General features: G+C 36.7%; 5 protein-coding genes across 6 annotated transcripts; 3 read left to right on the forward strand and 2 right to left on the reverse strand.

Annotated features, from left to right (window-relative positions):
* Window positions 1-1,727: 1,727 nt before the first annotated feature.
* Window positions 1,728-3,063, reverse strand: LOC113064811 (high choriolytic enzyme 1-like). The gene is made up of 5 exons (XM_026235756.1): window positions 2,980-3,063; window positions 2,833-2,899; window positions 2,586-2,726; window positions 2,385-2,502; window positions 1,728-2,275 (listed from the first exon to the last, which is right to left on the reverse strand). Exons 1-5 carry the CDS (start codon window positions 3,046-3,048, stop codon window positions 1,885-1,887), a joined length of 786 nt encoding a protein of 261 aa, XP_026091541.1. The 5' UTR covers window positions 3,049-3,063; the 3' UTR covers window positions 1,728-1,884.
* A 1,679-nt stretch (window positions 3,064-4,742) lies between these two features.
* LOC113064808 (high choriolytic enzyme 1-like) lies at window positions 4,743-17,611 on the forward strand. 2 transcript variants are annotated; one of them, XM_026235750.1, is made up of 5 exons: window positions 4,743-4,871; window positions 4,952-5,030; window positions 16,646-16,786; window positions 16,870-16,987; window positions 17,087-17,611. In XM_026235750.1, exons 1-5 carry the CDS (start codon window positions 4,803-4,805, stop codon window positions 17,475-17,477), a joined length of 798 nt encoding a protein of 265 aa, XP_026091535.1. In that variant the 5' UTR covers window positions 4,743-4,802; the 3' UTR covers window positions 17,478-17,611. The 2 variants fall into 2 exon arrangements, with proteins under 2 accessions (XP_026091535.1, XP_026091536.1); XM_026235751.1 differs by lacking the exons at window positions 4,743-4,871; window positions 4,952-5,030 and adding exons at window positions 16,227-16,371; window positions 16,454-16,520.
* On the forward strand, window positions 5,093-6,087 carry LOC113064641 (high choriolytic enzyme 1-like). The gene is made up of 4 exons (XM_026235467.1): window positions 5,093-5,109; window positions 5,172-5,263; window positions 5,347-5,464; window positions 5,558-6,087. The coding sequence occupies exons 1-4, from the start codon at window positions 5,093-5,095 to the stop codon at window positions 5,946-5,948; spliced, it is 618 nt and encodes a 205-aa protein (XP_026091252.1). The 3' UTR covers window positions 5,949-6,087.
* LOC113064806 (high choriolytic enzyme 1-like) lies at window positions 9,973-11,394 on the reverse strand. Its single transcript, XM_026235748.1, has 5 exons — window positions 11,246-11,394; window positions 11,087-11,165; window positions 10,840-10,980; window positions 10,639-10,756; window positions 9,973-10,525 (listed from the first exon to the last, which is right to left on the reverse strand). Exons 1-5 carry the CDS (start codon window positions 11,312-11,314, stop codon window positions 10,135-10,137), a joined length of 798 nt encoding a protein of 265 aa, XP_026091533.1. The 5' UTR covers window positions 11,315-11,394; the 3' UTR covers window positions 9,973-10,134.
* Window positions 17,612-18,113: 502 nt separating the features above from the next.
* Window positions 18,114-22,969, forward strand: LOC113064805 (basic leucine zipper and W2 domain-containing protein 1-A-like). The gene is made up of 12 exons (XM_026235746.1): window positions 18,114-18,261; window positions 18,992-19,064; window positions 19,145-19,321; window positions 20,199-20,293; window positions 20,435-20,500; window positions 20,596-20,731; window positions 20,821-20,930; window positions 21,282-21,452; window positions 21,586-21,732; window positions 21,816-21,954; window positions 22,069-22,191; window positions 22,284-22,969. Exons 2-12 carry the CDS (start codon window positions 19,001-19,003, stop codon window positions 22,313-22,315), a joined length of 1,260 nt encoding a protein of 419 aa, XP_026091531.1. The 5' UTR covers window positions 18,114-18,261; window positions 18,992-19,000; the 3' UTR covers window positions 22,316-22,969.
* The last annotated feature ends 115 nt before the right edge of the window (window positions 22,970-23,084 follow it).

The raw sequence follows: 23,084 nt of genomic DNA on the forward strand, positions 1-23,084 counted from the left end.
CTTTACATTAGAACTGCTCAAGAATGTAGTGTAGTTATTGTGGGTGATTTTTTTTTTTATTTATTTAATTTGTCTTATTTTGGCTTATTTGGTTTGTGTTGGGTGGATTTACATAATTGTGTTCTTTATTTGGGTTGAAGTGTTTGTGTTTATTATTTGAGCAGTAAATTGGTTATTGCAATCAGAGAAAATAAACTAACTTGATTAGTTTATTTTTTTATTTTCCTCTTTTTTTTGTATTTTTGAATTTTTTTTTTGTGTTGGTCAGTGTATGGTGGGCGGCCCATGTAAGCCAACCACAACAAAGCCCATTTCGTTGACCTGTTTCCATCGGTCGAAAGGGTCTTTTAATTATCACTGTCGAGTTTAATGTGGTTGTAGTAATTTAATTGATTAATAAATTTTGTTATCTGTGATTTTTTTCTCTGCTCGTCCTTTTCATTTGGTTGAAAGCCTGGAGTACGGGCCTTATTAGGATGAGTTGACTGTAATACAGTCACACATATAATATGAAAATCAACTGCGGGCGGCAGGTCCTTTTCCTATTTAACACTTAAACTCTGGAATAATCTACCTTATATTGTTCGGGAGGCAGACATTGCAGTTTAAATCTAGATTAAAGACCCATCTCTTTAACCTGGCTTACACATAACACAAAAATATGCTTCTAATATCAAAATCCGTTAATGGATTTTGAGGCTGCATTGATTAGGTAAACTGGAACCAGGAACACTTCCCATAACAACCAATGCACTTGCTACATCATTAGAAGAATGACATCTATGCTTATAATAACCTGTTTATCTCTTTTTTCGAGGTCACCGTAGCCGCCAGATCCAGTCTGTATCCAGATCAGAGGGTCACTGCAGTCGCCCGGATCCAGTACGTATCCAGACCAGATTGTGGATCAGCACCTAGAAAGGACCTCTACAGCCCCTAAATGTCAGCGGAGACCAAGACAACTACAGCACCAAATACAGATCACCTGTAAAGACCTTGTCTCAGATGACCCCCGGGACAAGAACACAGGAAACGGATGATTCTTCTGCAAAATCTGACTTTGCTGCAGCCTGGAATTGAACTGCTTGTTTCGTTTGGTCAGAGGTGAACTGCCCCCCGACTGATCCAGGTTTCTTCCAAGGTTTTTCCTCCATTCTGTCAACGATGGAGTTTTGGTTCCTTGCCGCTGTGGCCTCTGGCTTGCTTAGTTGTGGTCACTTCATCTACAGCGATATCGTTGACTTGATTGCACATGATTGCACAGATACTATTTAAACTGAACTGAGATGATGACATCACTGAATTCAATGATGAACTGCCTTTAACTGTAATTTTCCATTATTGACAAGCTGTTTTCCTAATTCATGTTTTTCAGTTGCTTTGACCCAATCTTTTTGGTTTAAAGCGCTATATAAATAAAGGTGACTTGACTTAGAATAATCAGTCTTACTTTTTTGATTCACATTAGACCAAACTACCTTTTTAAAGCTGACTTTAAAATTTATGACCAGTCTTGAAAAAAATTAATTGGATGACCAACTTTTTAAGTCTAGTCTAGGCAGTTTATGCAACATGCCCCTGGAACTTAAGTGTATGTCTGATAGAAGCTTTGTTTTATGACAATCAGTGCTAGTCATTATTCCCCATATGACATAAATGAAACGTGTCTTCTGATAATTTATGGAATCAGACATTTCATTTTAAAGAGAAAAATAAATCAATTTTACTGCATGTTCATTTTTTTTATTAACTAGATTTTTCTTTACTCAGCCACACATTACAGAAATTTAACACCAATAAAAGACAAAGACCATCACCTCATTCGATTCTTCAGTTAAGGGAAAGTGAACTACATTAAACACCACATACATATAAAACACATATTCAGCATCCATACAGCTTGTTGATCCTCAGGATGTCAATGTTGGACATTCCTTGCCTCTGTCCGATTTCCACCGTCCTATCAGGAATTGGAGTGATGGTTTCCAGTCCATAACGGATGGAGAAGGCTGTTCTTCCATAGTGCATGATGGAGCCGTAGTCATATGGAGTGTTTTGGTTGTTGGTGTTTTGTTTCTGGAAGTTGTAGGCCATATCAGGAGAGATGTTCTCAAAGTTGATCCTTACATACTGGTCGCGATCACTCCTTGTTTGCTCATGATAGAAGCCCAGAGCATGATTGAGCTCATGCTGAGCGATGCCGTGATACACACAGCCTTGTCTGTTGAGGGAGACCACCTGTTTTCCACCAGTTCTACCAAGAGAAGAGAAGCACCTGAGAGCAGAGAGAAATATAGGGGTTTTATTTTTATAGTTTTTTTTTTTTTCACTTTGGATTAAGGACTGTTGAATGTTTCATGTTAATATTGAATGATAGTTCTCACCCATCTCTGTTCTCAATACTGATGTAGTCGGTCTGAGTTGATCTGGGCACAAAGCGGATGCAGGTTTTGGAGTGAAAGGTGGACATGGCATTCGTAATCACTGATTTCTCATTAGAAGCTGCAAACAAAAATACACAAATGTTTAAGATGAGATCTACACAAATGATAGATATGTTCAGTAAATGAAGGAGATTCACTCACAGAATTCACTGCTCACTATGTAAGGGACCTCCACTATGTTGTTAGAGTTTTTCTTCCAGAAACAGTTGTTGTTAAAACAGTAGAGAGCATTTCTGGTTTTGGGAAACACCAGATCTCCTTCAATCAAGACTTCAGAAGATCCTGTATTTAAAGAGATTTAATGAGATATTTATACTTCACGACAATTTTTTCCAACTATTTTGTGAATCCTATTGTTGGCTTTATAGAAATCTACAAGGTGTCTGACCATTGTTGGACTCCAAAATCCTTGTAGTGATGTCCACACTTTCCGGCTCTGACACAAAAACTTCCTCCTGCAAAAACAGAGATGTTTAAAAAAAGAGTCATTTGAGGAACATTGATCACTTAAACGATATACTTGATCGGATCTTACCCTGAGAGGAGACGCCTGTGAGACGCCAAACAGCAGCAGCAGAATGGAGAGGGAGGCTCTTGTGTCCATGATGTCTCAGTGTGTAGAGATGTTCAGGATGCTCCTGTGCTGAGCTTTGGTGTCTTTGTGCTGTCAGACCTGGACTTTATATTCACTTGAGCAGGTGGGTCTACTGGGGGATTGTGGGTAGCGTCTTAGTATCCAGAGACTAATGTGTGTAATTAATGGGAGTAAACTGTAACCTTATACTTGTAAGTCCAATCCTTGCAGAAACAGAAAATATGTTTTAGTTTACACTATCTATTTGTTTTAACACTAAAGTAGACTAGCTGTAGTTTTTGTTTTCTTAGTGCCCTAGAACAGTAGCATGCTAAGTCATTGAGAAACAAATCTGCTTCCATCTCAGCAGAACTGTATATTTTGTAATGTAGTCTGGTTATTTTAATCAGTTGTTGGGTTGCTTCATAATAATTAGCTAAATGTTTCTTTGTTCTTAACTGCAATTTAGTAAAAGGTCTCAGAACAAAAACTGTTCAAAGTTGAGGTCAAATGAAACCCATCATGACTCAAGAATAAGACTGCTTCACTGGTCTAAAGCTGCCATAAGAGAGTCATAATTAATGATAAATAATAATAAATAATGAAAAAATAAATAAAACATATTTAAATATTACTTCAGCTGACACAAAATAATCTGAAACAAAAGTCTACAGTATCATAAATGATAATCTCTTTCATTCAAAATGTAATTTATTTTAGTTTGTTTCTGATGAATAATGAAAATAAAAAGTATTCTGACTAATGTGGGTAACTACAGTGAGGAAACTCTGACCTTGCTTGTTAGTCCATAAACTTACAGAATCACAAATGTGACACTGGACCACAAAACAAGTCTTAAGTCGCTAGGGTATATTTGTAGCAATAGCCATGAAATACTTTGAATGGGTCAAAATTATCGATCTTTCTTTAATTATGTTATTAAGTAAAGATCTTTTTTCCATGAAGATATTTTGTAAATGTCCTAATGTAAATATATTAAAACTTAATTTTGGTTAGTAATATGCCTGGCTAAGAACTTCATTTGGATAACTTTAATTGTGATTTTTGCACCGTCAGATTCCAAAATTCAAATAGTTGTTTCTTGTCCAAATATTGTCCGACCCTAACCTGTATGGTTTACATGTTAATGTATGGTTGTACATGATGATATATATATATCTGTTTCGAGAAATGGACCCTTTTGACTGGTTTTGTTGTCCAGGGTCACAAATGGTTCTTAATTTTGCTTATCTGATCTATCAAAATTAACATGGTAATTAACATTGGTGCAGGGACGAATTATCAATGTGGTTAGGACCAAATAAACATTTAAGTCCATTTATTATAAAGGATGTTATAAAGCATGCTTTAGAACTGGAAAGACAATATTGCATATACATAAAACTTATTATATCTTATTATTATTATCCCAGCAACTGAATAAATCCGTACAGTTCCATTGAAATGGAAGCAGTTCTATTTTTCAGTGCTTGAAGTTCTGGTGCTAAAACACAAACATTACTGCACGTCCACTTTAGTGTTACCAATAAATACATTACTTGAACATTAGTTTAGTATTTGTTTCTGCAAGGATTTGTACTAACAGGTAAGATCAGAGTTTCCTCCCATTAGTTACACACATTAGTCTCTGGACACTAAGACCCTACCCATAATCCCCCAGTAGACTCACCTGCTCAGGTGAATATAAAGTCCAGGTCTGACAGCACAAAGACACCAAAGCTCAACACAGGAGCATCCTGAACATCTCTACACACTGAGACATCATGGACACAAGAGCCTCCCTCTCCATTCTGCTGCTGCTGTTTGGCGTCTCACAGGCGTCTCCTCTCATTGTAAGATCCGGTCTAGTATCTCACTTAAATGATCAACGTTCCTCAAGAGTCGTTTTAAACATCTCTGTTTCTGCCACCAGGAGGAAAGTTTTGAAGAAGTGTTTGTGTCAGAGCCGGAAAGTGTGGACATCACTACAAGGATTTTGGAGTCCAACAATGGTCAGACACCTTCTGTAAAGTCAGCAGTGGGTTTTACAAAATAGTAGTAAAAAGTGTTCAAGATGTATAAATACTGTATGTTCTGTTATTTTATCAGTATGGTTCTCTTGAATACATGATCTTCTGAAGTCTTGATTGAAGGAATGCTCTCTACTGCTTTAACAACAATTGTTTCTGGAAGAAAAACTCTAACAACTTAGTGGAGGTCCCTTACATAGTGAGCAGGGAATACTGTGAGTGAATCTCCTTCATTCATCAAAAATATCTCTCATTCGTGTAGATCTCATTTTAAATCTGTCTGCCTTTTTGTGTGCAGCTTCTAATGAGAAATCAGTGATGACGAATGCCATGTCCACCTTTCACTCCAAAAGCTGCATCCGCTTTGTGCCCAGATCAACTCAGACCGACTACATCAGTATTGAGAACAGAGATGGGTGAGAACTATCATACTAAATTAAAAACATTTAACTGACCTTAGTCCAAAACATTGATTATATTTAATCCCATTATTTCCTCTCTGCTCTCAGGTGCTTCTCTTCTTATGGTAGAACTGGTGGAAAACAGGTGGTCTCCCTCAGAAGGAATGATTGTGTGTATCACGGCCTTGTTCAGCATGAGCTCCTTCATGCTCTGGGCTTCTACCATGAGCACACCAGGAGCGATCGCGACCAGTACGTCAGGATCAACTGGGATAACATCATTCCTGATAAGGTTGACAACTTCCAGAAACAAAAAATCAACAACCAAAACACTCCATATGACTACGGCTCCGTCTTGCACTATGGAAAAACTTCCTTCTCCATCCGTTATGGCCTGGAAACCATCATTCCCATTCCTGATAAGACAGTGGAAATCAGACAGAGCCAGGGAATGTCCAACATTGACATTCTAAGGGTCAACAAGCTGTATGGATGCTGAAGATGAGAAATAATTAAATATGGACCATGTGTCTGTAGATGATTAGTGATGATGGTCTTTACTTTCTGGTGGTGTTCAAGTTCTGAAATGTGTGATTGTGGTGGGAAAAATAAAGATAATCAAAGTGCATAAGACTTTATATTTTGTGCAGTTTTTATGAATCGGGTAAAGGTGTTTTTTTTTTTTTTTTTGCAATAATACATGACCATGTATACATGACTAGTTACCAAATAAATAAACGGATATGAAATGTGAAAGTAAAAGTGACTTGACATTCAGCCAAGTATGGTGACCCATACTCAGAATTTGTGCTCTGCATTTAACCCAGCCGAAGTGCACACACACAGAGCAGTGAACACACACACACACACTGTGAACACACACCGTGTGTGTGTGTGTGTTCACTGCTCTGTGTGTGTGCACTTCGGATGGGTTAAATGCTGAGCAAAATATTGATGTCAATGTGAAATCGTGCCTCAATTAATGTGTAAAAATCATATTCGACTCGAACTCTAAAATGTAAAGGACAAAATATATATGTATATAGTATTTTACACCTCATTAAACCATGCACGAGGAATGCAAGAAGAATATCAATATGTTATGTCATAGATCCTCTGTTATAGTAAATTAGAAATGAGCGATTTCAGGGCGAGAATTAGGAATGTGAGGCAACTGCTTCTGTATAAATTGTTTGATCTGGAAAAATCAGAATATTATTTATTTATTTATTTATACAGGGCATCATACATACTTTATTAAAGAGTTTGGTCATTTTATATCTGAGTTAGTGCTGGCTATAGATAAAGTTTTAAGCCATGTTATTAATGAAAAAGATGCATTGGGATCAGCATTTATAGACATTCTGAACTCTATTGGGGTTAGACAACATGTCTCAAGACCTACTCATTGTCGTAATCATACTCTAGATTTAATACTGTCACATGGAATTGATGTTGATGGTGTTGAAATTATGCAGCCAATCGATTATATCTCAGATCATTATTTAGTTTTTTGCAACGTCATTTAACAAAATTGTAAATTCTACTTCTACAAGTATGGTAGAACCATCACTTCTACCACAAAAGACTGCTTTGTAAGTTATCTTCCTGATGCATCCAAATTCCTTAGCATATCCAAAACCTCAGAACAACTTGATGATGTAACCGAAACTATGGACTTTCTCTTTTCTAGCATTTTAAATACAGTTGGTCCTTTATGCGTAAGGAAGGTTAAGGAAAACAGTCTGACACCATGGTATAATGAGCATACTCACACCCTAAAGAGACCAGCCCGGAAAATGGAGCGCAGCTGGACAAAAACATAACTAGAAGTATTGTGTATTGCTTGACAGGAAAGTAACCTATCCTACAGAAAAGCATTAAAAACGGCTAGATCTGATTACTTTTCATCTCTTTTAGAAGAAAACAAAAATTATTAAAATAACAATTAAAATTGTTAATTCATCTAAACCAACAACATGTATGTTAGATCCTATTTCACCTAAGCTCATAAAAGAGGTGCTTTCAGAAGTCATAGATTCTTTTCTGACTATTAATAATTCCCCATTTTCATTAGGATATGTCCCCAAAACCTTCAAACTGGCTGTTATTAAGCCTCTCATCAAAAAACCACAACTTGACCCCAAAGAGCTAGTTAATTATAAACCAATCTCGAATCTCCCATTTCTGTCCAAGATACTAGAAAAGGTATTATCCTCACAAGTATATTCCTTCTTAGAGAAAAAATTGTATCTGTGAGGATTTCCAGTCATGGTTTAGACCGTATCATAGTACAGAGACTGCTCTCCTTAGAGTTACAAATGACCTCCTCTTATCATCTAATCGTGGTTGTATCTCTCTATTAGTTTTATTGGATCTTTGTGCTGCGTTCAACACTATTGACCACAACATTATTTTGCATAGACTAGAAAACTTCTTTGCCATTAATGGAAGTGAATTAGCATGGTTTAAATTGTACTTAAATGACTGCCATCAATTCGTAGCAGTGAATGAAGAGGTATCATATCGATCACAAGTTCAGTTTGGAGTACCTCAAGGCTCAGTTCTAGGGCCGTTACTTTTCACCATTTACATGTTACCCTAGGGTGGTATCATCAGGAAGCACGGTGTTAGCTTTCACTTTTATGCTGATGATACTCAGCTCTATATTTCTTCAAAACATATCGATTTGAAAAACTAAAGGAATGCATAGTCGATATAAAAACTGGATGACAAGTAATTTCTTGCTGCTAAATTCTGAAAAACAATCAGAGGTGTTAATTATAGGACCTAAAAACTCTGCATGTAATAACCTAGAACGTTGTCTAAGACTTAATGGATGCTCCGTCAATTCTTTGTCATCAGTTAGGTGTGTTATTTGATAGCATTATTTCCCTATAAAGCCACATTTCTAGCATTTGTAAAACTGCATTTTTCCATCTCAAAAATATATATATAAATTATGGCCTATGCTCTCAATGTCAAATGCAGAAATGTTAATCCATGCGTTTATGACCTCAAGGTTAGATTATTGTAATGCTCTATTGTGTGGTTGTTCTGCACGCTTAATAAACTCCAGTTAGTCCAAAATGCTGCAGCTAGAGTTCTTACTAGAACCAGAAAGTTTGACCATGTTACACCGGTTCTGTCAACACTGCACTGGCTCCCTATCAAACATTGTATAGATTTTAAAATCTTGCTTATTAGTTATAAATCCTGAATAGTTTAGCACCTCAGTTTTTGAATGAGCACTTTTTACATTATTGTCCTCCACATACTCTGCATTCTCAAAACTCAATTTCATAATACATAGAATATCAAAATCAACTGCAGGCGGCAGATCCTTTTCAACTTTAACACTTAAACTCTGGAATAATCTACCTAATATTGTTCGGGAGGCAGACAGTGCAGTTTAAATCTAGATTAAAGACCCATCTCTTTAACCTGGCTTACACATAACACAAAAATATGTTTCTAATATCAAAATCCGTTTTTTTTGGCTGCATTGATTAGGTAAACTGGAACCAGTAACACTTCCCATAACAACCAATGCACTTGCTACATCATTAGAAGAATGACATCTATGCTTATAATAACCTGTTTATCTCTTTTTTCGAAGTCACCGTAGCCGCCAGATCCAGTCTGTATCCAGATCAGAGGGTCACTGCAGTCGCCCGGATCCAGTACGTATCCAGACCAGATTGTGGATCAGCACCTAGAAAGGACCTCTACAGCCCTAAATGTCAGCGGAGACCAAGACAACTACAGCACCAAATACAGATCCCCTGTAAAGACCTTGTCTCAGATGACCCCCGGGACAAGAACACAGGAAACGGATGATTCTTCTGCAAAATCTGACTTTGCTGCAGCCTGGAATTGAACTGCTTGTTTCGTTTGGTCAGAGGTGAACTGCCCCCCGACTGAGCCTGGTTTCTCCCAAGGTTTTTCCTCCATTCTGTCACCGATGGAGTTTTGGTTCCTTGCCGCTGTGGCCTCTGGCTTGCTTAGTTGTGGTCACTTCATCTACAGCGATATCGTTGACTTGATTGCACATGATTGCACAGATACTATTTAAACTGAACTGAGATGATGACATCACTGAATTCAATGATGAACTGCCTTTAACTGTAATTTTCCATTATTGACAAGCTGTTTTCCTAATTCATGTTTTTCAGTTGCTTTGACACAATCTTTTTGGTTTAAAGCGCTATATAAATAAAGGTGACTTGACTTAGAATAATCAGTCTTACTTTTTTGATTCACATTAGACCAAACTACCTTTTTAAAGCTGACTTTAAAATTTATGACCAGTCTTGAAAAAAATTAATTGGATGACCAACTTTTTAAGTCTAGTCTAGGCAGTTTATGCAACATGCCCCTGGAACTTAAGTGTATGTCTGAAAGAAGCTTTGTTTTATGACAATCAGTGCTAGTCATTATTCCCCATATGACATAAATGAAACATGTCTTCTGATAATTTATGGAATCAGACATTTCATTTTAAAGAGAAAAATAAATACATTTTACGGCATGTTGATTTTTTTTTATTAACTTGATTTTTCTTTACTCAGCCACACATTACAGAAATTTAACACCAATAAAAGACAAAGACCATCACCTCATTCGATTCTTCAGTTACGGGAAAGTGAACTACATTAAACACCACATACATGTAAAACTCATCTTCAGCATCCATACAGCTTGTTGATCCTCAGGATGTCAATGTTGGACATTCCTTGCCTCTGTCCGATTTCCACCGTCCTATCAGGAATTGGAGTGATGGTTTCCAGGCCATAACGGATGGAGAAGGCTGTTCTTCCATAGTGCATGATGGAGCCGTAGTCATATGGAGTGTTTTGGTTGTTGGTGTTTTGTTTCTGGAAGTTGTAGGCCATATCAGGAGAAATGTTCTCAAAGTTGATCCTTACATACTGGTCGCGATCACTCCTTGTTTGCTCATGATAGAAGCCCAGAGCATGATTGAGCTCATGCTGAGCGATGCCGTGATACACACAGCCTTGTCTGTTGAGGGAGACCACCTGTTTTCCACCAGTTCTACCAAGAGAAGAGAAGCACCTGAGAGCAGAGAGAAATATAGGGGTTTTATTTATATAGATTTTTTTTTTTTTTATGACTTTGGATTAAGGACTGGTGAATGTTTCATGTTAATATTGAATGACAGTTCTCACCCATCTCTGTTCTCAATACTGATGTAGTCGGTCTGAGTTGATCTGGGCACAAAGCGGATGCAGGTTTTGGAGTGAAAGGTGGACATGGCATTCGTAATCACTGATTTCTCATTAGAAGCTGCAAACAAAAATACACAAATGTTTAAGATGAGATCTACACAAATGATAGATATGTTCAGTAAATGAAGGAGATTCACTCACAGAATTCACTGCTCACTGTGTAAGGGACCTCCACTATGTTGTTAGAGTTTTTCTTCCAGAAACAGTTGTTGTTAAAACAGTAGAGAGCATTTCTGGTTTTGGGAAACACCAGATCTCCTTCAATCAAGACTTCAGAAGATCCTGTATTTAAAGAGATTTAATGAGATATTTATACTTCACGACAATTTTTTCCAACTATTTTGTGAAACCCATTGCAGTCTTTATAGAAATCTACAAGGTGTCTGACCATTGTTGGACTCCAAAATCCTTGTAGTGATGTCCACACTTTCCGGCTCTGACACAAACACTCCTTCAAAACTTTCCTCCTGGTGGCAGAAACAGAGATGTTTAAAACGACTCTTGAGGAACGTTGATCATTTAAGGGAGACACTAGATCGGATCTTACCCTGAGAGGAGACGCCTGTGAGACGCCAAACAGCAGCAGCAGAATGGAGAGGGAGGCTCTTGTGTCCATGATGTCTCAGTGTGTAGAGATGTTCAGGATGCTCCTGTGCTGAGCTTTGGTGTCTTGTGTGTGTCAGACCTGGACTTTATATTCACCTGAGCAGGTGGGTCTACTGGGGGATTATGGGTAGGGTCTTAGTGTCCAGAGACTAATGTGTTTAACTAATGGGAGGAAACTCTAAACTTAGTTGTTAGTCCAAATCCTTGCAGAAATAGATAATATGTTTTAGTTCATGCTATGTCTTGGTTTTATCAGTAAAGCAGACTAGCAATTTTTCTTTTAGTGCCCTAGAACAGTATCATGCTAAATCATTCAGAAATTAACCTTTTTCCATTTCTTCAGAACTGTATATTTTATGTAGTCTGGATACTTTAATCAGTTGTTGGGATGCTTCATAATAATTTGGCTAAATGTTTCTGTGTTCTTAACTGCAATTTATTAAAGGTCTCAGTGCAACAACTGTTCAAAGTTGAGTTCAATTGAAGCCCATCATGACTCAACAATAAGATTGCTTCATTGGCCTAAAGCTGCTTTGAGAGAGTCGTAATTAATGATAAATGATAAATAATAATAATAATAACAAAAAAAAAAACATTTAAATTATTACTTCAGCTGACAAAAAATAATCTGAAACAAAAGCCTACAGTATCCTAAATTATTTTTTTCATCCAAAATATATTGTAGTTTGTTCCTGATGAATAATGAAAATTTAAAGAGAATTTACTTATTGTAGCCTTACATTATGCTATTATCATCTGTAAATTTTCTTAAAAATACAGAACTACAAATGTAAATATACAAATAGGGCTCTTAAAATTTCCCAAATTTAAATGAATTGTAAGTGCTACTACTAATACATTTATAGTTATATAAACAGAATAGCTCTCCCAATAATAAAAATGCCATAATTTCTCTCCCACGTCTCTCCAAAATGTAATGACATTTCATCCGTGAAACACAAGAATCAAGGGATGGTGATTCTGACTGTCAAGCTCCAAAAAGCACATAACACTACTTTATATGTGTGAATTATCCCAAGCCTTCTGAATTTGAAAAGCCTTCTGATTGTGAAAAACAGACTGTAATTGAAGCTGTATTTACTAAAACAGTACAGTTCGTATCTGATGTTCATGAAAAATCATTTGTTTTGTAAAGTGCAGCGAAGTTAGTGCACTTTACAGCATATGAGGAGAAGAAGAACTTGCTCACAAACCGCATTGGATCTTGTGTCTGGTCTACTGGGGGATTATGGGTAGGGTCTTAGTGTCTAGTCTAATGTGTGTAACTACAGGGGGGAAACTCTGACCTTGCTTGTTAGTCCAAAAACATACAGAATCACACACACACACACGCGCGCGCACGCACGCACGCACACACACACACACACACACACACATTCCTTTAAATACTCCTTCATTCATTTATTTCACTCTGTGCTGTCAGTGTCTGAAAATGAATTATTAGATGTAAAGACAGTCCACAAAAAGGTTCACTTTTGTTAAAACGTTTAACTTTTTTTCTACGCACATTTCAGAAATTCAACACCATCGGAAAGACCATCCCTTCATTAAACATTATTCACCTACAGACACATGAATTATATTAAGTAGTCTGAATAAAACTCATCTTCAGCAAGTGAAAGCCTGAAGCGATTACAGACAGCACTCCTGTCTGGGAAACATTTTGCCAATTGGGCATTGAGCTCTGAATAATATTTTTCTCTACATTAAACCATGCACCTAAGGAAGAGGAGTGTCAAGATGTTATGGCTTAGATCCTCTGCTATAGTAACTCCTAGGTTGTGCTCCCAGGTATCTTTAAGAGTGTCAGTAAGATCCTCATTATTTGACTTTATTAATTATAAATCACTGAGATTAGATGCTTATGTTTGATATTCAAATCAAGAAAATAGTCAATGTGCGTTTCAGTGGGACAATAAGGACAGTGAGGGAACTGCTTCTGTATAAAGTGTTTGATTTGGAAGAACCAAAATAGGTGTTGACTGGATAAATTTTTTAGATAATTCAATTCAATTCAAGTTTATTTGTATAGCGTTTTTTTACGATACAAATCATTGCAAAGCAACTTTACAGAAAATTAAGTTTCTACAATATTTAGTATCAGTGCTGACTGTCAGTTTATGTGCATATGACAGAAATTTTCAGAAAAATTATTACAAGACGTAGTCAACCAGACAATGAACACTATTAACAGCAAGTATTATATGATGCATTCACACTTGTAGCGATATTTGGTAGTTCTGTATGTTGTTTCAGGGTTAGCATTATCTGATGCACTCTGTTAGCTTAGATAATTTAGAAGTTTCATCTGGTCTCGTTGAGATATATAGTGAGATATATAATCCTGTATTTTCTAATAATATTGTCAAGGGGCAACATGCATATTGAAAATAGCAGAGGACCTTGGACAGATCCTTGTGGCACTCCATATTTTACTGGTGATAAATGAGATGACTCCCCATTTAAATAAACAAAATGGTAGCGATCGGACAGGTAGTTAACCATCTTAGAGCCTGCTCTTGAATACCTGTTTAGTTTTGTAATCGATCTATGAATATGTCATGATCTATGGTGTCGAACGCAGCACAAAGATCAAATAAATCTAGCAATGAGATGCAGCCTTGATCTGACGCAAGAAACAAGTCATTTGTAATTTTAACAAGTGCAGTTTCTGTGCTATGGTGGGGCCTGAAACCTGATTGAAATTATTCATACAGATAATATTTTTTTTTTTTTTTGCAGGAAGGAACACAATTGAGCAGACATAACTAAAATTTGAGACATAAATGGAAAAATTGAAATGGCCCTATAATTTGCCAGTTCACTAGGATCTAGTTGTGGTTTCTTAATAAGAGGCATAATACCCACCAGCTTGAATGGTTTTGGGACGTGACCTAAAGATAACGACAAGTCAATACTATTGAGAAGCAGTTATTCGGCTACAGGTAACAAATCTTTCAGTTATTTAGTGGGTACAGGATCTAATAAACATTTTGTTCTTTTAGATGTAGTGGCTTTTCCTGTCCTATAGAAGTAAAGAACTGCAGTTTATCTTTGGTTAACTTTTTTTTTTTCTTTCCTTTTTTTCTTTCTTACAGTCAAATTCAAGTTGATGTAGTATTTGTGTGAGTATGATGGGTATTTTAGTGTGTGTCATGCTCAGTGACGTGCAGGACGTGAGCAACTTTTCTGTCAGCCCACTCCAAGATATACATCAAAAAAATATCATAATAGATTTAAAATGAAAATGAATCTAAGTCATTTAATGGAATCCAGTTGTACTTGATATTTGTGACAAAAAGAAAAAAAAAGAATCTGGATGTTAATCAAGAGTAAAAGATGATTTGCTCTGCCCTGGGGACAGTTGCATAAATATAGACACTGTGTTAAGACTGTGTCTTACAAGTTAGATTGACCAAATAACAGTTGGCCAAGGAGTAATAAGTCTTACTTTTTGGATTCACATTAGACCAATCTACCTTTTCTGCAGCTAACTTAATAAGCTTTTTATGACTGCAATAAGCTTTTATTACAATCAGCGCACACTAGCGCTAGCTATACATGTATGTCATCACTCCCCATCTTTGACATAGGACAGAAATGAAATGTGTCTTCTGATAATTTATGAAATCAGACATTTCATTTTAAAGAAAAAAAACACACAATTGAACTGCATGTCTATTTTTTATTAACTTGATTTTTCTCTAATCAGCTACACATTACAGAAATGTAACACCAATAAAAGACAAAGACCATCAACTCATTCGATTCTTCATTTAGGGGAATGTGAACTACATTATATTATCTGACACACCACATACATATACAACTTATCATCAGCATCCATACAGCTTGTTGATCCTCATGATGCTTTGTTAAAGTTAGTGCACTTTACAGCATAAATGGAAAAGAAGAACTTGCTCACAAACCGCATTGGTTCTTATGTCTGGTCTACTGGGGGATTATGGGTAGTGTCTTGTCTAGACTAATGTGTGTAACTACAGGGAGGAAACTCGTTTGTTAGTCCAAAAACATACAAAATCAGAAATGGTTCTTACATTTGCTTAACTGATCCAACAAAATTAACATGGATTTTAAGTGCAGGCACCAAATTATCAATGTGGTTAGGACCAAATAAACATTTATTATAAAACATATTATAAAGTATGCTTGAGAATTGGAAAGGCAATTGTTAAGTATGTTTCTTAAACCGGTTTGGTTTAGATGGCATCGGTAAGAATGCACGTAAGTCCATGAGTCCAATCACTGTTTTTAATAAAGTTTCAAGCCAGCTGACATACACAATGCAGTTTATGATTATGTATGGATTTACAAATGTCTGCGTGGTCTTTTTCAAAGTTACGCACACTCATCTATGGCTTGAATACATGTGATCCCTTCATCAAGTTAAAGTGGAACATAACATTAAATGTTGCGTCAAACTATGGGGGCAAGACTAGACTACGCTGTCAATAATTCACAGTCCATCAATAAGAATAAAACAAACCATTAAAATATAATAAGCCTTTTCAACAGCAATACATACATACAACTTATTATAACTTATTATTATTATTATCCCAGCAACTGAGTAAAATAACTGGATTAAACTGGAATAAAATATACAGTTCCACTGAAATGGAAGCAGTTTTGTTTTTCAGTGCTTGAAGTTCTGGGGCCTCCCCTGTATGCACACACTAAAACACCAACATCACTGAATGTCCACTTTAGGGTTACCAATAAATACATTACTTGAACATTATTGTAGTATTTGTTTCTGCAAGGCTTTGGATTAACAGGTTAGGTCAGAGTTTCCTCCCATTAGTAAAACACATTAGTCTCTGGACACTAAGACCCTACCCATAATCCCCCAGTAGACCCACCTGCTCAGGTGAATATAAAGTCCAGGTCTGACACACACAAGACACCAAAGCTCAGCACAGGAGCATCCTGAACATCTCTACACACTGAGACATCATGGACACAAGAGCCTCCCTCTCCATTCTGCTGCTGCTGTTTGGCGTCTCACAGGCGTCTCCTCTCAGGGTAAGATCCGGTCTAGTGTCTCCCTTAAATGATCAACGTTCTTCAAATGATTATGAGTCTTTTTAAACATCTGTTTTTGCAGGAGGAAGGGTTTGTGTCAGACCCGGAAAGAGTGGACATCACTACAAGGATTTTGGAGACCAACAATGGTCAGACACCTTGTAGATTTCTATAAAGACTGCAATGGGTTTCACAAAATAGTGATAAAAAGGGGTCAAGATGTATAAATACTGTATGTTCTGCTATTTTATCAGTATGGTTCTCTTTAATACAGGATCTTCTGAAGTCTTGATTGAAGGAGATCTGGTGTTTCCCAAAACCAGAAATGCTCTCATCTGTTTTAACAACAACTGTTTCTGGAAGAAAAACTCTAAAAACATAGTGGAAGTCCCTTACGTAGTGAGCAGGGAATACTGTGAGTGAATCTCCTTCATTCACTGAACATATCTATCATTCGTGTAGATCTCACTTTAAACCTGTGTGTCTTTTTGTTTGCAGCTTCTGGTGAGAGATCAGTGATGGCGAATGCCATGTCCACCTTTCACTCCAAAACCTGCATCCGCTTTGTGCCCAGATCAACTCAGACCGACTACATCAGTATTGAGAACAGAGATGGGTGAGAACTATCATACAAAACTAAAAACATTTAAGTCCAAATTAACTTAGTCCAAAACATTGATTATATTTAACCCCATTATTTCCTCTCTGCTCTCAGGTGCTTCTCTTCTTATGGTAGAACCGGTGGCATGCAGGTGGTCTCCCTCAGAAGGAATGATTGTGTGTATCACGGCCTTGTTCAGCATGAGCTCCTTCATGCTCTGGGCTTCTACCATGAGCACACCAGGAGCGATCGCGACCAGTACGTCAGGATCAACTGGGATAACATCATTTCTGATAAGGTTGACAACTTCCAGAAACAAAAAACCAACAACCAAAATACTCCATATGACTACGGCTCCGTCTTGCACTATGGAAAAACTACCTTCTCCATCCAGCCCGGCTGGAAAACCATCATTCCCATTCCTGATGACACGGTGGAAATCGGACAGAGCCAGGGAATGTCCAACATCGACATTCTAAGGGTCAACAAGCTGTATGGATGCTGAAGATGAGAAATAATTAAATATGGATCACGTGTCTGTAGATGAGTAGTGATCATGGTCCTTACTTTATGGTGGTGTTCACGTTCTGAAATGTGTGATTGTGGTGGGAAAAATAAAGTTAATCAAAGTACATAAAACTTTATATTGTTTGCAGTTTTTTTATTAAGGTAAAGGTATTTATTTTGCAATAATACATGAGCACGTATACATGACTTTTTTACCAAATAAATAAATGGACATGAAATATTGATATGTGTCGGTGTAAAATCATGACTGAATTAAAGTATAAAAATCATATTCGAATTTCTACAATCTAAAGTAAAATATATAAAATATATATTTTCGAGTTGGCCCCTTTTAAGTAAATGCTTTTTATGGTTCGACCTTGGCAATAAAGAAATCACACCCCTCATTGCAATGGTATGACCAGCATCGGACTTATGAATCACTGTTAGCACAGAGGGGTGATCTTTTTTTAAACTTCCACGTAAGCAGTAATACAAGCAAATTTTTGACTCGAAGAACATTTTGTGACATTATACTATGTACCGTTGCAAAAGAATGCTTTTAAATATATATTTTGCTTGACCATATTAACACAGCACCTTTCAAACCTCTGCTCTCCCCTGTAATGGAGCGATCCATTGCTTTTTCAGTGGTTCCTCCGCGCATGCGCAGCAGCCTCTGCCATCCATTCTAGAGGGGTTTTGTGTGTCGGTTTCGGACCTTCCATTGTCTTGCTTTGTTCTTGGGTTCAAAAAGCCGTTTTTTATCTGCATTCATTTCGGTAAGCCCTCCATATTTTTGTTAATATACCTATAATTAGCGCATACAGCTTAATCCGGAGTTGTTGCTAACCTGTGTTTTAAAAGGATGGCGGTTTTTAGGCTCACGTTTGCGATCAGCTGTTTAAATCATGATGGCGGAGCTAACTACATGATGCCAATTAAATGAAAGCACTGTAATGTGTTGTCCTTTTTATATTTTTTATTTTATTTAGGTCTGTGAACTATTATTTCATTTCAATTTTAAATATCTATGTATGTAGTGATGATAGGTTGTTATAAAATGTGATTCGAACTGGTTAGGCCTCATATTAGCCGGTTAGCTCTCATATTAGCCGGTTAGCTTTAGCACGAGACCGGCGCGTGAGATGCAGATACCTAAAAATCATTCTTAAATACTTTTGTCGCAATATATCTGTATACAACCATGATTGATTTTTCTATTAATAGCATGAACGTATGTAGTTTGTTCAAGAGACAACGTGATAACGCTAACTCGTGTAACCACACGCTGGATTAATACAGGTTTAACTGGAGCCGTGATTAAACCCAGTTTATTAAAGTTTTATTAAGTTTTAAGTTTTATTTTGCACCTTTTCTATTCGAATCTTTTGATGGTTTTGTTGGGTTGGGAATGTCATCCCACGTCTGCTGTTTCTTTATGTTCTTCAGTGAAATGAATCTGAACTCCACATACACCCTAATATTTCTTTTAATTTTGTGTCTTTTTAGGTGTCTTTTATGAATAATCAAAAGCAGCAAAAGCCAACGCTTACTGGCCAGCGTTTTAAAACTCGGAAAAGAGGTAGGTAGTCGAAGGAACATTTATTAAGTGTGGTTTAAAGCTGTGCCTCCCGTTTGAAACTTTCCTCTGTTTCCTCGCAGATGAAAAGGAGAGATTTGACCCTACTCAGTTTCAAGAAAGTATTGTTCAAGGCTTGAACCAAACTGGCACAGATTTGGAAGCGGTTGCTAAGTTCCTCGACGCCTCCGGTGCCAAGCTTGACTACCGCCGGTATGCTGAGACTCTCTTTGACATCCTGGTGGCTGGAGGAATGCTGGGTAAGCAAACATACGCACACAAAATTATAGATAATTATTAATGCATATTTAATTTTGCTAAATGTTTAGAAATCAGTCTTTTTTTTAATATGTTTGTATAAATGTGTATCTACAATATATATTTATCAAATTTTACTAAAAATTCACTAATTTATATATAATATATCTAAAGTTTTTTTTTTTTTACTAAGTGTTCTGATCATTTATGAATATTGACGTCTGTATATTTTACTTTTAGTAAATTTACTAATGTAGTGTACATCTGAATGGTTAATGTTTTCAACTAATATAATTTGTCAATATATCTACAGTGTAGATTTAAAAGTGTTGTAAAATTTGTATTCGTATATTTATGAAGTGTACTTTAAAAAAAAAAAACGAAATATTTTAACCACTTCAGTTTATACTTATTATTTTACCTTTGCTAAATAATTAACTAATTTGTGTAATGTGTACATCTTATTTATTTTGCTAAATATTTTCTACTGTTTAGTTAAAAAAAAATTTGCCAAATATTTCTTATTTTACTAGTATTTTTCTAATAGGTCTCACTTGATTGTACAACATGTGCATAAAACTCTTTAAGGACTTGTTTTTTAAGGTGGACCCAGAAACACTTTTGCAATTTCTTTCAAAAGTGCATTTAAATTATATTTTATCAAAATGTATGTGCAATACTTTTTATAGTTGTTTATTGTATTTTGTATTGTTCTACTAAATGCATAATCTTTGCCATTAAATATCCTGTGAAGCTGATGTGGCAATACACTTAAGACTGAACTAGTATTTTTATATATATATATATATATATATATATATATATAAATAAATTATACATCTAAAAAAAAAAAAAAAAATGTTTTTAACCTCCCTGCAGCCCCAGGAGGGACTCTGTCTGATGACATGACCCGTACTGAGTACTGCCTCTTCACGGCAAGTGAAGACCTGGAGACCATGCAGGCTTACGCTCAGGTATTTACAATTATGTGCTACCCGACTGGAAAATTGTCTAGTTTTGGAGCTTGTTCTGCATTAATGTCGTTGTGATGGGTTTAATTTTGTCTTCACCAGCTTTCTCTTTACATGTCTGAACGTGTTCACCTTGTGTTGTAGGTTTTTAACAAGCTGATCAGGCGTTACAAGTACCTGGAGAAAGGGTTTGAAGAGGAGATCAAGAAGGCAAGCAGAGTTGTTGAACTCAGGATATTATTTATATTAGTCAAACAAAGTGTCATTGTACATCTGGAAAGTATCATTTTTTTTTTCTTTCACAGCTGCTGCTGTTTTTAAAAGGGTTCACAGAGTCAGAGAGGAATAAATTGGCCATGCTTACCGGAATCCTGCTGGCCAATGGCAATATATCAGCCTCCATCCTGAACAGCCTCTTTAATGAGAACTTGGTCAAGGAAGGTTAGGACAGACCTGTTTACTGGCTCTAGACTAGCAGTGGCACTTTGAGTGAAGAATTTGTAACAGTTGTCATCTGGGTTTTATTGCAGGTGTGTCCGCTGCCTTCGCTGTGAAACTGTTCAAATCTTGGATCCACGAAAAAGACATCAACTCAGTTTCTGCTAGCCTGCGTAAAGTTGGCATGGACAACAGGCTGATGGTAAATATTGTACTGCAGCACACAAAATCCCAAAAGCGTCCAAAATAGAGCTTGGGTGGAGTAATGTAAAAGTGAAGTAAAAATCTATGAACAAAATGGTAAAGGTTTAGTGTGTGGATAGTACTTTGGTTATGTTATTAAAAATCAGAAATTAAACATGGTCTCTGAATATTTTCTTAAATCTGTAAACAGTTTAATAACATTATTCGGCAATAATTAATAAAAATGAATTAAATTAACAAATTAATTGGCAATACTAAAACTAAACCTGAAAATTAAAAAAATAAAATAAGAATACAACATTATTTTTTTCCTCTTTGATGTTGGTGTAACCTCTTTTGCGCGAAACAGGAGCTGTTCCCTGCCAACAAGCGTAGCTGTGAACACTTTTCGAAATATTTCACCGACGCTGGGCTGAAGGAGCTCTCAGACTTCGCTCGCAACCAGCAGTCCATTGGAGCCCGCAAAGAGCTTCAGAAAGAACTGCAAGAGCAGATGTCACGCGGCGAGACCCTCAAAGACGTGAGTTTCTGCCCATTTAAGTGAATTCTCGTTTGTATTCAAAACAAGAATATTTTGACTCCTCATCCGTATTTTGGCTTTGAAGCTTCACCGTGCCTGTATTTGGTTAACGTTCGTCTCGCTTGCTCCTCAGATGATTGCCTACGTTCGTGAAGAGATGAAGAAAACGAGCATCTCCGAGCAGACCATGATCGGCATCGTGTGGACCAGTGTCATGAGCTCTGTCGAGTGGAATAAAAAGGAGGAGCTCGTCACGGAGCAAGCCATCAAACTCTTGAAGGTTATCTATGATGCTTCTGGAATGATCCACAATACTTCCTTTTAATCAAATGACTGGTACTAATCTGGTCTAACTCTTTGCAGCAATACAGCCCACTGCTGAAGGCCTTCACCTCCCAGGGCCTGTCTGAGCTCACCCTTCTCCTGAAGATCCAGGAGTACTGCTACGACAACATCCACTTCATGAAGGCCTTCCAGAAGATCGTGGTGCTTCTTTACAAAGGTGTGTCTTCGATGGCTGATCGTTTCAAAACTTTGCACTTAAGCCCAAGGCTTGCTAGTTTTTGTACCTAAAGGTAAAGTGTTTTGAAGATATTTTTTTCTCCTCTTCCTCTAGCTGATGTATTGAGTGAGGAGGTTATTTTGAAGTGGTACACAGAATCCCATGTGGCCAAAGGAAAGAGCGTCTTCCTTGAGCAGATGAAGAAGTTTGTAGAGTGGCTGAAGAATGCTGAAGAGGGTAAGCAGGTTTCGTGGGTTTATTATTTTTTCTCTCTGAAACTTTCTCATTAAAATAGTTCCTCTAATTATATTTTTTGTCGTTTTTCTCAGAGTCCGAATCTGAGGAAGAGGAGGGAGACTAAAACAATGTCAGCAGAATGTTTTGTTACAGAAGTGCTTGTCTTTTCTTTTTTTATATTTCTTTTGGCTTTTTTTTTTTTTTTTTTTGATTTCTACCTCCCTGTTTTTTCAAACCATAACATTTAGATGTCATTTAAGGGCTTTATGACATGATTTATTTTAACAGGTTTTTCTAATATTAAGGTTTACACTTAAAATAGCACAAGTTGTGGTCAACCTTTGTAATTATTTACTCACTCAAGGAACTTTTAAGTGTTGATACAGTTTGGACATCTTAAATTATTGTTACAGTGATTCCTTTATGAATTGACATTCCATTGAATTAGATCAGGCTGCCTTGTTTGCCTTTAAAAAGCCCTTTTCTATATGGTATTGACGCCTTCATGCCCTGTCATGATCAGTGTCCACAAAGGGGAAAAACGGTCTCATTGTGATGTTATTGCCAAAGGGTTAAGTCCTTCTCCCATAACATCATCAGCGTTCTGTTCCCTGCCTATGAAACTGTACAGTGCTGAAATCAAATTGCAGATCACACTGTAAAGACCCTTAAATGACTCCCAACTTCTGTGTATCTTCATCTTATTTGTCACAGATTTCTTTAATCTGAATTGAAAAGCGATTTGACTTTTTTTAAGAAATAAAAACCTAGAAGTATATGCATTGTGGTTCTTGGCTTGCTTTGTTTAATTGCAAAATCAGATTTCAGTCCACCATTTTAAAGTTGCGTGCAGTATGGCTTCCTCTAGGGGGCACCTCAAGATGGAGCTCATT

The sequence above is a fragment of the Carassius auratus genome, chromosome 47 (assembly GCF_003368295.1).
Source record: "Carassius auratus strain Wakin chromosome 47, ASM336829v1, whole genome shotgun sequence".
Lineage (NCBI taxonomy): Eukaryota > Metazoa > Chordata > Actinopteri > Cypriniformes > Cyprinidae > Carassius > Carassius auratus.

Bases quoted from the DNA above. Each gene is read 5' to 3' on its own strand.
- LOC113064811 (XM_026235756.1), bottom strand. From the start codon at position 3,048: ATGGACACAAGAGCCTCCCTCTCCATTCTGCTGCTGCTGTTTGGCGTC. The intron at 2,727-2,832 runs GTCAGACACCTT...CTTTAAATACAG, and splicing joins GATTTTGGAGTCCAACAATG to GATCTTCTGAAGTCTTGATT. The intron at 2,276-2,384 runs GTGAGAACTATC...CTCTGCTCTCAG, and splicing joins AGTATTGAGAACAGAGATGG to GTGCTTCTCTTCTCTTGGTA.
- LOC113064808 (XM_026235750.1), top strand. From the start codon at position 4,803: ATGGACACAAGAGCCTCCCTCTCCATTCTGCTGCTGCTGTTTGGCGTC. The intron at 16,787-16,869 runs GTGAGTGAATCT...TTTTGTTTGCAG, and splicing joins CGTAGTGAGCAGGGAATACT to CTTCTGGTGAGAGATCAGTG. The intron at 16,988-17,086 runs GTGAGAACTATC...CTCTGCTCTCAG, and splicing joins AGTATTGAGAACAGAGATGG to GTGCTTCTCTTCTTATGGTA.
- LOC113064641 (XM_026235467.1), top strand. The intron at 5,264-5,346 runs GTGAGTGAATCT...TTTTGTGTGCAG, and splicing joins CATAGTGAGCAGGGAATACT to CTTCTAATGAGAAATCAGTG. The intron at 5,465-5,557 runs GTGAGAACTATC...CTCTGCTCTCAG, and splicing joins AGTATTGAGAACAGAGATGG to GTGCTTCTCTTCTTATGGTA.
- LOC113064806 (XM_026235748.1), bottom strand. From the start codon at position 11,314: ATGGACACAAGAGCCTCCCTCTCCATTCTGCTGCTGCTGTTTGGCGTC. The intron at 11,166-11,245 runs GTAAGATCCGAT...TTCTGCCACCAG, and splicing joins CACAGGCGTCTCCTCTCAGG to GAGGAAAGTTTTGAAGGAGT. The intron at 10,526-10,638 runs GTGAGAACTGTC...CTCTGCTCTCAG, and splicing joins AGTATTGAGAACAGAGATGG to GTGCTTCTCTTCTCTTGGTA.
- LOC113064805 (XM_026235746.1), top strand. From the start codon at position 19,001: ATGAATAATCAAAAGCAGCAAAAGCCAACGCTTACTGGCCAGCGTTTT. The intron at 20,501-20,595 runs GCAAGCAGAGTT...TTTCTTTCACAG, and splicing joins TTGAAGAGGAGATCAAGAAG to CTGCTGCTGTTTTTAAAAGG. The intron at 20,931-21,281 runs GTAAATATTGTA...TGCGCGAAACAG, and splicing joins GCATGGACAACAGGCTGATG to GAGCTGTTCCCTGCCAACAA.